The sequence below is a fragment of the Sturnira hondurensis genome, unplaced genomic scaffold, assembly GCF_014824575.4.
Source record: "Sturnira hondurensis isolate 20B ecotype Veracruz unplaced genomic scaffold, ASM1482457v3 Scaffold0008897, whole genome shotgun sequence".
Lineage (NCBI taxonomy): Eukaryota > Metazoa > Chordata > Mammalia > Chiroptera > Phyllostomidae > Sturnira > Sturnira hondurensis.
Window position 1 is genome coordinate 4,782,069 of NW_028081528.1, and position 13,893 is coordinate 4,795,961.

General features: G+C 38.6%; 1 protein-coding gene across 4 annotated transcripts in view; it reads right to left on the reverse strand.

The window, feature by feature from the left end:
- Positions 1-11,573, reverse strand: part of TMEM196 (transmembrane protein 196) — a 51,981-nt gene extending 40,408 nt beyond the window's left edge. For 2 of the 4 annotated variants that reach the window (XM_037056293.1, XM_037056291.1), the window contains exon 1: positions 10,525-11,573. In XM_037056293.1, coding sequence (XP_036912188.1) covers positions 10,525-10,671 — 147 coding nt within the window. In that variant the 5' untranslated portion in view covers positions 10,672-11,573. Of the gene's footprint in view, positions 1-10,506 lie in introns of all 4 variants that reach the window. The other 2 variants (XM_037056292.1, XM_037056290.1) reach the window with 1 other exon arrangement.
- Positions 11,574-13,893: the final 2,320 nt, after the last annotated feature.

Here is a 13,893-nt window from a genome sequence, read left to right on the forward strand (position 1 = left end):
CGCAGAAAAATCAATTACTAAGGGGATAATATGTACAACAGATAGATTGATGTGATAGGCAGCCTTCCTTTACCACCTGGCCACCAAGAGGCAATCACAGCAAACAAAGAAATTGAACTAAAACCACTCAAGGGAGAGAAGGAAGTAAAAACCTTCACAGTGATAAATGGGACACACAGCAGGTACTAAGAGTAACCTCTTCAGAGGCTGTAGAGTAACTGAATGAAACCAGCAATACACAAGAATGGATTTCAAAAATGGTCAAATATAGCATGTAGCTGTTCCCATGCCAAGCTCTTCTAAATGAATCCAAGTCCAAAAATCTCAGAACCTTTCCACTGGCTCAAGACCCAAATCTCTCACCGTACAGAAGAAAACAGCCTTGGTCCTCAGAACGCTTTTCCTTTGCGTACTGCCCCCCTCCACGTCCATGTAATGTAACCTTTCTTGTATTTAACTCATTATGCATTGTGCCCTGTTCCAACTCTGCATTATGATAGTTTTTCTTTTAAAAAATAACCTGTTAGCCCTGACTGGTGTAGCGCAGTGGATTGAGCGCGGGCCTGCAAACCTAGAGTATCGCGGTTCGATTCCCAGTCAGGGCACATGCCTGGGTTGCAGGTGGGTTCCTTGCAGGCCAACTACCAGCAGGGGATGCACAAAAGGCAACCATACATTGATGTTTCTCTCCCTCTCTCCTTCCCCTCTAAAGATAAACAAATAAATAAAATCTTAAAAAAAATAACCCGTTAAATATTTGAGTATATTAACAAAGTAGGTGTTTGCCTTTAGAGCTGTTTTTGTTTCAACAGTAAGAGGAAAGTTATAAGTAAACTCATGAATTTGGATGAGTGGGACTTAGAATTTGCAGTATATTTAAGTTATCAGTTGTCCAATTAAATCTTAGATGTAGTCTTAATTCATGTTAGTCCTTAAAACAAAACAAAACAAATGTTTCATAAATAGCAGTAACAGAATTTGAAGAGTTTAACTCCTGAGTCCAAATTTCTGTTATTTCAGCCAAATACAACAGATAAGTAAATTTTAAAATTCAAACATATCAATTTAAGGTAATGATTCCTACTTTGTAAGGAAGTAAAAGAAGATGCAACCAATGTTGAATATCCAGGTACAGATATTGTATCAATAGCATGGTAATTACTAAAGCAACAAACTTCTTATATACATTACATAAGACCTGTGTATGCTATATTTCATAATTATAATGTGATAAGTATTTTTATATAACCTAAGGTAGTTTTACACTTGAAGTTACCTCAATTTGAATGATTTTTGTTTATATTTTATGTTTCAGATTCCTTCATGTCATATGAGTAAAATAAATATGTGTTATAATATATTTGAGCAACATTCAAGTATACATAGGGTATACATACATGTATATACATCAAATATACAACTTGATAACAACTTGATATACATGGAAAATATAACAAAATTTGAAATGCAGAAGATGAACTTGGTAGAGAAGAAAGAATGAAAAAACCAACCCTTGGGAGCATGCCAACTTTGAGTCTATGACTTGTGACCTGTCCCCACAGAGCTGAAGAGAGCCAGGGACTCCAGGGCATGAGAGGACAGAAGTTCTCTCTTCCTAGAACTGTCCAACAAATGAATGTCCATCCACCATGCCTGGCAGCTTCTACAAGCCAGAGTTATGGAAACAGACTGCAGTTGAGAGAGGGTTGCGGCATCGTGAACCTGCCCCAGATCAGGACACTCAGTAACCCAAATGTAGCCTGTATTGCATATTAGTGAGCATTGTGAATTGCCTCCAAAAAATTACTTGTCTCTTCATCCCCCCTGCATGCAAGCATGGACAGGCGCTCACACATACCTTCTTTCTTTCCTTGACTTAAGTTTTTATTCTACTGCTGTTACCAATTTCACTTTCAGATTTTAAGTCCCTGAATCCTAAATCCATTAGGTTCTCATCCCTCAGTGTAAACACTGATCTGCTGACATAAATGGTATAATGAAAGCAGTTGAACTTCATAGACAGTATAGTATCCTATAAACAAAAGTTGACATTGCTGTTAGTATTAATGTTATGATTATCATTATTATTATATTAATTTCTGAGTAATCCATGCAGGGAAATAATTGGCAGGCAAGTAAGAGAAAAAAACTAAGATACCCAGCAGCCCAGCCAAAAATAATGAGCAATCAAGCATACACCTCTATTTAGTAAATAATAGTTATTCTTCTTTATCCCAATATTGACCTGGAAAATATTCCTCGGATCCTGGGACGTGCATACTAAATCACAATTAACTAACAATGCCCCAAATTGGTTATGAAAACTATATATTTCCTAAGAGAGAGTATGTGATCTAGATTACCAAGCCTTGAGTCCAATGTCAATTTCATCAATGGTCTCACAATAAGCTCCCCTTCAGAAATGTATAAAAATAAAATGTCTATAATACACAAATAGATACCATGTATGGATGACTTTTCTAGGAATATGGCAAAAGCATGCAGTCATTGTTGTGGGCCAGTCGTAGCTATTGAATACCTAATATGAATAAAGTCCTTGATATAAGTATTATACTTAGTTTTTCGAACAACTCCATGAGATAGGCAACAGTATTGCTATTTTGCACATGAGTTAGCTGATTGCTCAGTGAGATAATACAACCCACTCAAACTTAGAGAACTAGAAAATGCCAGAGCCAGAATTTGAACCCAAGCCTTAATACCTCCAAAACTGATTTTCATTTCTTTGTGTCACTCTGACACCTCCAATGACATAAATGTTTCTTATTTTATATGTCAGACAACTATAAGAATGATCGAACAAAAAGAATGTCTGATCTTACAAATCCACCATCAACAGGAAAGTCATTTGAAGTTGGGGTTAGGTTTGTGTTGGTAGATTTGTGCTTCCCTCAAGTCTCAAGACTTTCTTCAAGGCTTTGATCCAGGATATACATCTTGGAACCAAGGGCTGGTATTTTGCCTTGAAATTGAGCAGCAGTGCCTGGCTCAAGTGCCTTTGCCTCATGATCATCAAGTTCAGCCCAGCAGAGCTCACCAAGCTTGGTCGAGAATCAATAGCAGACTAGTCTTGCTGTTTTTTTCTGGACACTTTTAAAGCAGGTCCCATCCTATTTAGTTGGGGTAGATCTTTATCTACTATGTGAACACATCTTTACTCTAACAAGTCCAGTCTCCTCAGTCTCCCACAGACTCTGTGTTGCTGTCCCTTCCATGACGTCACACAGGGTAATACCTATGCTTAGCACATCTTCTTTCCTCTGCCCACTGCACCCCTGCCCAGTCTCCAAGGCCTGGAAAAAGTTCTCCCTCCATGATGAAGTCACCCTTGACCTTCACCAATACCTCTCATTTTGAACTATCTTTAGGTATGTCATTTTGTGTCCTCCTGATTTGCCTTCATAACATTTAATAATCATTGAGATGCACAACTTAGTCTAATTTTTAAGGCTAAAGCTTAGGCTGCAAGGGTAGCAACAACTTGACTTGATACCTCACACTCTTCTGAGAATACGGGGGTTGAGTTGGTTGATCAGTTGACTATGCCGGTCTCTTCTGGAAAATAGACATAAACTGTGATCGAGACCTGACCTTCATGCCATCCTGTTTGGTTCATATATTCAGGAGTAGGAGCAAAGCATGAGGTCAGGCCTCAGTGAATGACTTTTTTTTTTCTTGAAAATGCACAAGGACATATTTTGAAATAGGACTCCCAGGCTTTAATACTAACCTCAGCTGATTAAATAACATTGGGCACCAGGTAATTTCTTTTCTCCACGTAAACTTTATAAAATACTATATTCTTCAAAATGTCAAGATTAGAAACAATAAACATATATAAAAGTATCTGAACCATAGTTAACTTTTAATTAGTCATGCCCTGTATTATTTCTACCAGATAAATAGCTTAAGCCACGCTGTCTCCCAAGGTGATCTACTTAACCACTAATATTTTCTTTTTTCCTCGACCACATGATTTTAATAATAGATCATGAACTAATGGAACTTTTAGTTGCTCCCCAGGAGTCTTAATACTGGCCCTAAAGATCACGGGCACTGATTAATGTTGTAAGAAACGTTGTTGAACATGGATACCTCATTGATGCACCTGTTAATAATACACAGATAGTAAACACTGCTCAAAGGCCACGTGGGCTGTTCAAGCAAAACTCTATAAGCCTCCAAGATAGTAAGCATATTTATTAGAGTATTCATTTGTGCTTTTAACTTTTTGAGAAGACTTACATGGTTTTATATGTTTTTATTTTGAGGAATTTATTCTATGATATAAACAGTAGTTATGATATCTCCACTGTTTGAGTTGCCTAACTTAGATAATTGTCTAATTTATCTGATTACCAATTGTTTTTATGACAGAGTTTCTATCACTGCCTCTACTTCCCAAAGAAAACAAAGAGAGAGATGTTTCATAGCAGCCACTGTTTCTCCATTCAGTTTTATCTAATTTTGCTATTTGGGTACATTTTTGTAGTTCCTGTGTGTTTACCTGAATTAAATCAAAAGCTAACTAGACACATGCTATACCTGGGGGGGAAAGGATGAGTCAAATTGGAGTAGATTACGAGGGCTGGAGAAATGCTGAGGCCGTGCAGTCCTGGTGCGCTGTGGGTCCCGGCCAGTCATGGAGCAGCATGAGGACAGCAGGGGACGAGAGGGCCGATGCCCACTGGGCAGTTACTGTGGGCCAGGCGTGGTCCTGACAGCTTTGTGCACATGGTCTTGGCCTCACTGCAACCTCACAGCAACCCAAGAAACAGGTACCCAGTGGAGACACAGAAGTATCTGGGGCCACAGTTAGACTGAGTGAGCTATATGAATTGAAACTATTATTTGATTTAAATGAAGTATATATACATTAGTCCTGTATTCATGAGGACTGCGTGACTTTGAACATCACAGACGAAAGTAATGATATAGTTTCTTCTCTCTTTCTTTTAGAACTATCAGAGTCTTTATATACTGTCATCTAATTATTATGGCATTGTCCATTTGGCATCTTGAAATAAACAACGATCTGCAGAATGACTATCTGGTAATTTGACTAAACTACTAAGACAAAAAAAGTATTTTGAACAACTTTGGACTCAGTTATTTAGGTACAGAAATGCTAGAAATGCTATTTGAATAAATAGCATTTCATATATATATTTTACTTCATATACTTATATATACTATATATACACTTATATATACTATATACATTTATATACAGCAATATATATACTCATATATAGCATATATACTGAATTGCTATATTATTAAGTATAACACTATATATTTAATAATATAATTAAATATAGTACTATATTTAATAATATATAGTTGTATGTATACTACAGATATACTATATATATACCTATAATAATATATAGGTATATATAGTAATATAGATATATTTTATATAGTAATATGTATACTTAATGTGTATACTTAATATGTATACTTATATATAGTATATATACATATATAGTAAATAAAAATTTCCTCACTTCAAAAGTCAATGATTCAAAATCATTTGAACAGAAAATTGTTGGGTGTTTCTCTCTTTTGGTGGGTATGTGCATACCAATCAAATCTGTTTTAGTTTTTATTGATTTTAAAAACAAGAGTTTCAGTTAGGATAGCTGATCTATGCCCCAACTGACCAATAAAATTAAGCATTGTCTGAGGGCTAAGTAAATATAGAAAAAAGTTAAATTGTTTAGCCATATTCAAAGCACATACTGGATGATCTGACTAATAATTAAATTAATGCAAAGAGCCATCTTGAATATTTTAGACAAAAACATCCAAGTGAAAGACTTTGACTTTATTCAGATTGTTTGTATCAGGCAAACTGTCAACAAATAGATAGCTGAAGGGGACCGAAATTTCCTTGAATAATGACATTTCCCAGTAGTTTAGCTTGGCTAACTTATCTAATTGCCAATTATGTAATTGCCCTACCAGGGGTGTCCAAACTTTTGGCATCTCTGGGCCTCACGAGAAGAAGAGTTGTCTTAGGCCACATATTAAATACACAAACACTAATGAAAACTGATGAGCAAAAAAAACATTTTAAGTAACTTTACAATTTTGTGCTGGGTCGCATCCATAGCCATCCTGGGCTGCATGGGCCACAGGTAGGACACCCCTGCAACCTAACCCCAGCATGTACCCAGTAGCACTTGAGAACAAGAGTGTATTTCAGGTAAGGAAGAGATGCTTCACAGAGTTCACACACAGGCTTCACTATATCCAGAGACTTGATCAAAATTAGTTTATATGTTCAAACAATACTGTTTATGCATGGAGAGATATCTATGAGATTACACACTAAATTTGTAAGGGTGGCTAACTTAGATGACGTGGTAGGAAAAAGAACTGCAGGTTTAATCCTTTTTAACCCTTTGAAATGAAATTTTATTTATGAACTAATTACATAATTAAAATTAGTTTTAAAATGACACATAAATACATATTTGTGGTTTTATTTTCTTAGGGTAGGTCAGTATTTTAATTCATGCTGAAAGATATAAGTCCCTTATGTTATATATTTTGAGTCTGGTGAATAATGATGTATAATGTGGTACGAGACACACTAGCTCCAAATTTTGTACACTCGAAGTAGCTGTTTGAGGGATTTCTTTCATTTTATTGTTTTTTTCTTAAATGAATTGGATGGATTTGAATATTAAAAATAATACTTTGGAGCAGCTATCATTTATATCCAGCACATCATTTATGTCGCTATAGTATGGATCAGAATGTATAGCAGATGAATTTCATCACAATCTTAAAACTGGCTGAGTTGTTGCCATGGTGAATCGGAGGGCCACACAACAGGTAGCACTGGAGACTGAGGAAAGTGAGCATCACACAGCAACTTGGAAACACAGCCTTGTCTATTTAACTCCCTGTTAATAAACCTTACACATCAATTATATTCCACATGACTATATCTTTTCCGAGGCAGTTTACTCAATGGTTCATTCATTGTTATCTAACAGTTATGTCTTCTTTGATGCTTTTTAATGAGGTGACTCTATCAATGATATCAGAGACTCAAGAAGAAGCAAAATACTGCAAAGGCATGTACAGCTTCCTGTCTCTATAAAAGTGTAGTTAAAAGATTTTTTTCCTTCTAAATGCCCACATCTTTTCAACGGATTGCAGAAGCACCTTTTGCTGACTTATGAAACAGTGACTGGAAATGATCAGTATAAGCATCCATCTCATGGATTTTAAGCCCTTTATCTTGATACTATTTTATTTTTAAGCCATCTTTTAGATTTTAGAAAATATTTTGGGCCCATGTAATCAAAATACTTATCTGAAGTCTTACTGCATTTGGCCTAGATAAAAGAGCTTTTGACACTGGGTTCCAAATATAAGAAGTAATCCTTTTATAGTATAGTTTTTGTTTCACTCCACTTCTAAATTTAATTCAGAAATTTGTGATAATGATATTAACGTGTTGAAAACACTTCATGACACCAATCAAAACACACTCTGGTTAGAGACAATGGTTATCCTGACAAGTTATTATAAAACACTATCTTGTATTCATAAACAATACCGATTTTTTAATTCATAAAATACCAGAGAGACTTGTAATCTTCTGTCTAGTTTTCCTCTGCATGTCCCTAGAGTCTTTTCAGAAAGTAAAAGCTATTATTATTATTGTTATTAATAAGTTTACAAATGTGAAAAAATAAACCCATTACCCTGAACTGATACACAGCCTCCTTCCTATGCTCTGGCCCTAACCACTCTCCCCAGCCTGATCCCTCCCTCACACACGGGAGCCCCAGGGGGGAGGAGCCTGTTCTTCCTGGAAGATAACCCACCCTGCCCAAGGTGTTTTCCTTCATCCGGACTGCCTGAAACGTGTTCCTTTCTCATTCTCCTCTCTACCAATCCGTGCACCCAGTATTAGCTGCTTACATTTACTCAGGGCTTGCTACATGCTGTGCTTTTAACTAAGAGCCTTATTTGTGCCTTCTAATAGCACTATTTTACAACATGGGAGAAAACTTTGGCCAGTCATGCAGAGAGCAAGTGGCAGATCGTGGATGTGTACCCAGATAGACTCCAGGTTTCACACTGTGCTGTATCCCTTAACACTGTGATACACTAATTCCAAGTCCCATTAAACTTGCAAGATCAAGAGAAAGTGATAGTTCTCACATGGCTATTTCATTGGCCACCCCAACTTCTCCTCCCTTTATCTGCCCCTCGGTTTCTCTGAGGCTAGATTTTAATTTGCTACTGATAAAGTCAGTGATGTACCCTTCATGTTTCCTCCACTAGGCATTCTGATTCATTTTCACAGCCTTTGTGCAAGACAGTAAAATGCCTTGCACATAATGATCCCTCTGCAAATGTGGGCTGTATGAATTCATCATGGACAGATTTGGGAGGACTCAAACTGTATCACAAATGACCTCTGAACAAATAATTTTTAAAAATCAATTTAGCAGCCTATACTTTGATAAACAAGGATCACAACTTGATATTGATTTCTTCACAAATTTGCCTTTTTAACTTGAGTTTATAAAAGTGACCAGCTGTTTGGGCATTCTAGTTTCAAATCTATTCATTAAATCACATGCAGTTTTTAATTTTTTTTATTGAATCAGATAGTAGAACTCAAAACTATTGTTCTGGGGTCATAAGTGAATTCTAGTTACTCTAAACAATCAGTTAAAATGGAAACAAGTATTTATGATAATGGTTATATATCATTGTTTTATTTGCTTTTCACTGAGATTCAAAATTTTCATTTTCTCTACATACACATATATCAACTCATCTAGATAATAGTGAATAGCCTAGGAAGAAAGAGAAAATAATTTAATTATTTTTTCTTACATGATGTCAAGCAACTGTATCTTTTTTTTATTCTTGAATATAAATGGGATACTTTGACACTATTTAGGGACAACCTAAGTTCACTCACTTAGTCTCTTAAATATCAGAGGCGAAGTGGTTGAAGTGTTTGAGGCCTCTCCCCCATAAGCCATTGAAAGATCACATTTTTCTCCCCTTGCTTTAAATGTTGACATTACATTTCATTTTGACTATTGTCTGATGGAAGTTTTAGAGTCAGACCATTTCTGTTAAATAATAACTACAACCCTCTGAGTAATCACTACTACATAGAGGATGTAAAATCAGATTTAAGCTTTGCCTTTTAGACTTTCATATATAAATTTAAAATATGCATTAAAATTACATGGTAAAGAATAAGGTAAATGAATGAGGTTCAGAGGTTTATTAATGGTAGTAACTTATTAAATTTAGAACAAGGATTCTTGGAAGAATTCAATGTTAAGCTTGAACACCATTTTTTCTTTTTAACTTCTGAAATTTAAAAACATTCATTTCACTTTGAAAAATTAAAATATTAACACAAATTATCTAAAACAGAATTATACTGGCTTGAAGAATGCTAGAATTTCCCTCAAAAATAAACTACTTTGGAATAATTTTTTCTTGAAAAATGGTAATTTTTCCCTCAGTAAGTTAAAGCACAAGTAACTAAGCCATGATTGTTAATTACACCCACCAATTATCAGGGATAGAATAACATCTCATTCAGTTATCTAAAGTTAGATTGAGCTAGAGACCCAGAAGGACCTAGGAGCTATGTAACTTAACAGAGAAGAAAAGTTGATTTCACATTTGGATCCCTACTGGAAATAATGCTGAGTTATTTTGCTGGCTCCTGGGGGAAGGAATGGATCTCCAAGGCTTTCCTGGAGATTCACCTAAAGTAAATAAACCAGCAGCTCTTTAGGTCAGCCATCTGACCTAGAGAAGAGTATGACATTTTCTCCGAGCATTAGGCACTCTTTGAGCTGTGTTATTCTCCAATCAGAATGTTGTTAAAGACCATACCATTTATTGTTCAAGGTACTGCCTAGAACTTACAAAAGAGTTTTTAGACGCCAAGTAGAGAAACCTAACAAGGGAAATTAAGAGCAGTGTTATCTGGGATAAAATGCTCCTTTCACACCCACACCATAGTTCTCTTTTTGTCATACTGGTGTTTCCTTCAGTGTACACAAAAATAAATGCATAACTCCATCCTTGCTTGTTCCGGGTACAAGAAAATGATGTAACAACACTCTCATTTTGATTTCCCTTGTAAAAGAAACAAGACGCTGAGTCTGCCCTTGACAGGTGTGACCCCTCGTCAGCACCCCTGGGCAGTCTTTTGCAGACGCAGCTGGTGAAAACTGTCCCCTCCCCAACTTTCAACAAAGGCATTAATTTGGTCTTAAGCCAAGTTATTAAAAAGAAAAGAGAACAGTTAGTGTGCTAAATAAAAGGGCAACATCAAGAGGCATACCCTGCCAACACGAACCTACACGCAAGCCAGAGGAGATTTATGCTTTTCTTCCCCAGGGAGGGGTGACTAACGCACGCACACTGCCCATCACCTTAAAGAGGTAAAGAGAGTGAAATGGCTCAACGTACACACACCCCGCTCCATACCGGGGACGAGTCTCCGAGCTGCGGCTTGTGCTGTCGGAGGGCCAGGCTGAAGCTGACCGCCCCCACGGCCACGCTGGACACCCCCAGCCCTATCTCCAGCACGGAGAGCACCAAGAGGCTCCCAATGATCTGGCCGCTGGTGCACATTCTTCCTCGGTCATCATTCCTTCCAGGTCAGAGTGGGAAACCAACCATCCACCTTCTTTCTTCCACTATCCTCCTTACCCCTTCCTCCCCCTACCAGACCCCAAAACTTTTCTTTCTTCACCAGTGAAGCATTATCCGCTAGGACTGGATTTCCAGAACCGGAGACCCTCTTTCCTGGCCCGGCCAAAGGCAAAGGAGCCGCTCCGCCCCCTGGCACGTCCAGACCGGGATCGTGGGAGGATCGGGGGTCGGAGTCCGGGAGCGGGGAGGGACCGGGTCGCAGGGCTTCCGAAGAGGAGTGGAGAAGCTGGCCCGGCCCGGGGCTCCGAGTCCACGCTCGCGCGGCGCTGTCCAGAGTTCTGCCGCGTCCCGCGTCTCCGCGGGAAACCCCGCTCCCACCTCCTCCTGCCAACAGTCAGGCTCCCCTTCCTTCCCCGGCCGAGGACGGAGATGAGCTTGGCTTCCCGGAGGTGCAGAGCCGAGCTGCTCCGCGCCTGCCTCTCCCGCTCCCGCTGGTCTCCTTTGTTTTTGCGGCCACACCAAGCGCTTCTGCGCGAGCCCTTCGGTCCCCAGGCTGAGCAGGCGGGTGCTATTCAGCACCACGCGCCTCGCGGTTGCTGTGTCGCCAGAAAAGCGACCTTGTCTGACGGCCTTTTCCCGTCTGGGTTTCTTCTCCCTCGTTGTCCTCTTCCTCCCCCCAACTCTCTTGATCTGACTCTCTCATCGCAGTGACCTCATCAGGATTTAAGAGGGTGACGGAGGAGGGAAAAGCTTGGTCTATTTGTGGGTCTAGAACCAATACTCCTGGGTGGCCCTTAATTGGTCTCGCCTAGGGACCCTAACCTCCGTGACACAAGCGATCCCCACCTCCGCATCTCCCTTACTCGCTCCCTCCTGGGCTTCTATCCGGGTGGGAGGGAAAGGGATACCTACGTCAACGCCGGACTCATTCTGTGTAAAACTTACCTGCGTGTACACGGGGTGGGGGTGCGGTGGGCAAAGAAAGGCAGAGAGCGAGCAGGGAATGGAGCCAGGCCAAACTCTTAAATTCACCAAGGAACGCCTCTCTCTGAAGAGCTAGACTCAAGAATGCTCATAAAACGTGTCCACCCCCCCACCCCGTTTCCTTCCTTGTTTTGGTGGAGGGGGACAAGCGATTAGCTGGGGCCACACTTAGGTGGGGATGTGGCCGGCAGACCCTTCCTGTCCCCTTGCTCCACATTCCGGGATGCGTTGCCAGACCATGCAGGACTGGGACCATGTGTTCTCACTGGAATTCCAAGAGATGTGCACATTTAAGTACTACATTGGAAAGGACACAAAACCAAAATCTGGCACAATGCACAATTGTTTACGACATTGTGCCCTCCTCAGGATCATTAGGGCAGGGGGCCTCCTTGACTTGGGGATTTGTGTATTGTAGGCTGATGCATACGCAACTATAGATGTCTGCAAATCTATGTGTGGGGACCCTGTTTGCAGGTCCCTGATTTTACCCCATGAAAAATCACAAGGTAATTCCTCCAGGAGACTCAGGAAGTAGGGGAATGAGGTGTTTGGGGTATCATCTCTCCCCAAAACCGGGTTCCCCACTTGGACATGGATTGACAGGAAACAGAACCACACAGGAGGATTGAGTTAGGGCACATTAACAAGACCAGGGTATTTTGACCTCTGAATATATGCAAACTGGTGCCTGTGCACGCACCTTCCTGATTTAGAAGCTTCTTTTTTAGAGTCCCAACGAGGAGAACACTAAAGCTGAGTGGTGCACAATCTATAGCCTAAGTGGCAGTTTCAGTTTTTTTCAAATTTGATTCAGGGCTTGTGTCATAGTTAAATTCAATTTTACACCATAATTTACTTTCCTTATGATATATCTACATTAGGTATATTTTTTAAAATTTAAGTCTTCTTCCCTTAGAAGTAAAAAGGCAAGAAAGGAAGAATTATAAATTATTAGGTCTTAAAGAATCTTTGGTTACTGTGTGGAGAACGACGAAAACTTTGATTTTGAATGATTAGTGAAGTCACTTTCTACTTCTTAAACACTCAATCTATCAAGTAGCCAATTGTTAGAATATTTCAAATAGTTTTGCCTTTAATGAAGCATAGTTTATTTTATTTAAATCTTGTAGAAGTCATCTAAATGATCCAGTTTATATGTAGAAATCATGAAGCATCTCAGTACCTAATTTGGGTTTGTCTTTAGTCATTGCTGTCCTTTTATGAAAAAAAAAAGTATTTCCCACTAGGAAGAAAATAACAAGCTGTAGCTATTGTTAAAATAGACTGCAGATGTATAGGAAGGAAGGTACCTACAGGAAGGGAAAGGAATATTGTAGAGAACACAGAGGTAATGATAAAAATAGATGACTTTCACACAGGGAAAGAAATGGGTAAATCATATATTATGGTTAAATTATTACCTCTGAATGTGATAGAACTATGTTTACTTAAATACCCCAAGGCCTAATCATATGCCTCAATATAAGCAATCTTGATTGATCCTTTAGTATTGGTAAAAAATCTAAAACTTTTGAAAATCAAATGAACATGAAAGAAATTAAGTTCATCTTCATGTATCAATGACTACGAGCAACTCACACTAAAACATAAATATCTACAGGAATAAAATTAAAACAATTATTACCTACAGAAGAAATTACCATTTTGTGTTAAAAAAAACATGAGGGTCAGTGTTGTTAAAACTTCAAAAAGCATATTGCATTACCTGTTCTGGGAGACAAAATATGTATATTGCATGACCTTATAGATGATATAAAGATCTCCCCCAAAGTAAATGCAAGAGAAGCTAATATTCACTCTAAATCAGTGATATCACAGCACACAATAGTTCAAACTGGCATCCTCTGTCTCCCAAAACTATTTGAGAAAGAATTATAGGATAAAATAGTAACTCAAGAGAAAATTATAATGAGTACATTGCTGTCCAAATGCCAGTGGCTCTACAACTAGAGAAGGTTTAATTTTTCCTATGCCATGGTGCACCAAAAGAGCTGTTTATGAGATCCACTGATACACTGTTTAATACATCTTCAACAAGAGCAAGAGTACAAAAAAATCTCAAGTTTGCCACCTGCTGGCTTATATATGACATGGTGAATATACATGTGTGGATAACCTCAAAGTAATTCTTATTAAACATAGCTGCTAGTCAGAATGAAATTCCTCACAATCGCTGTCTTTAAGGACCTAAAT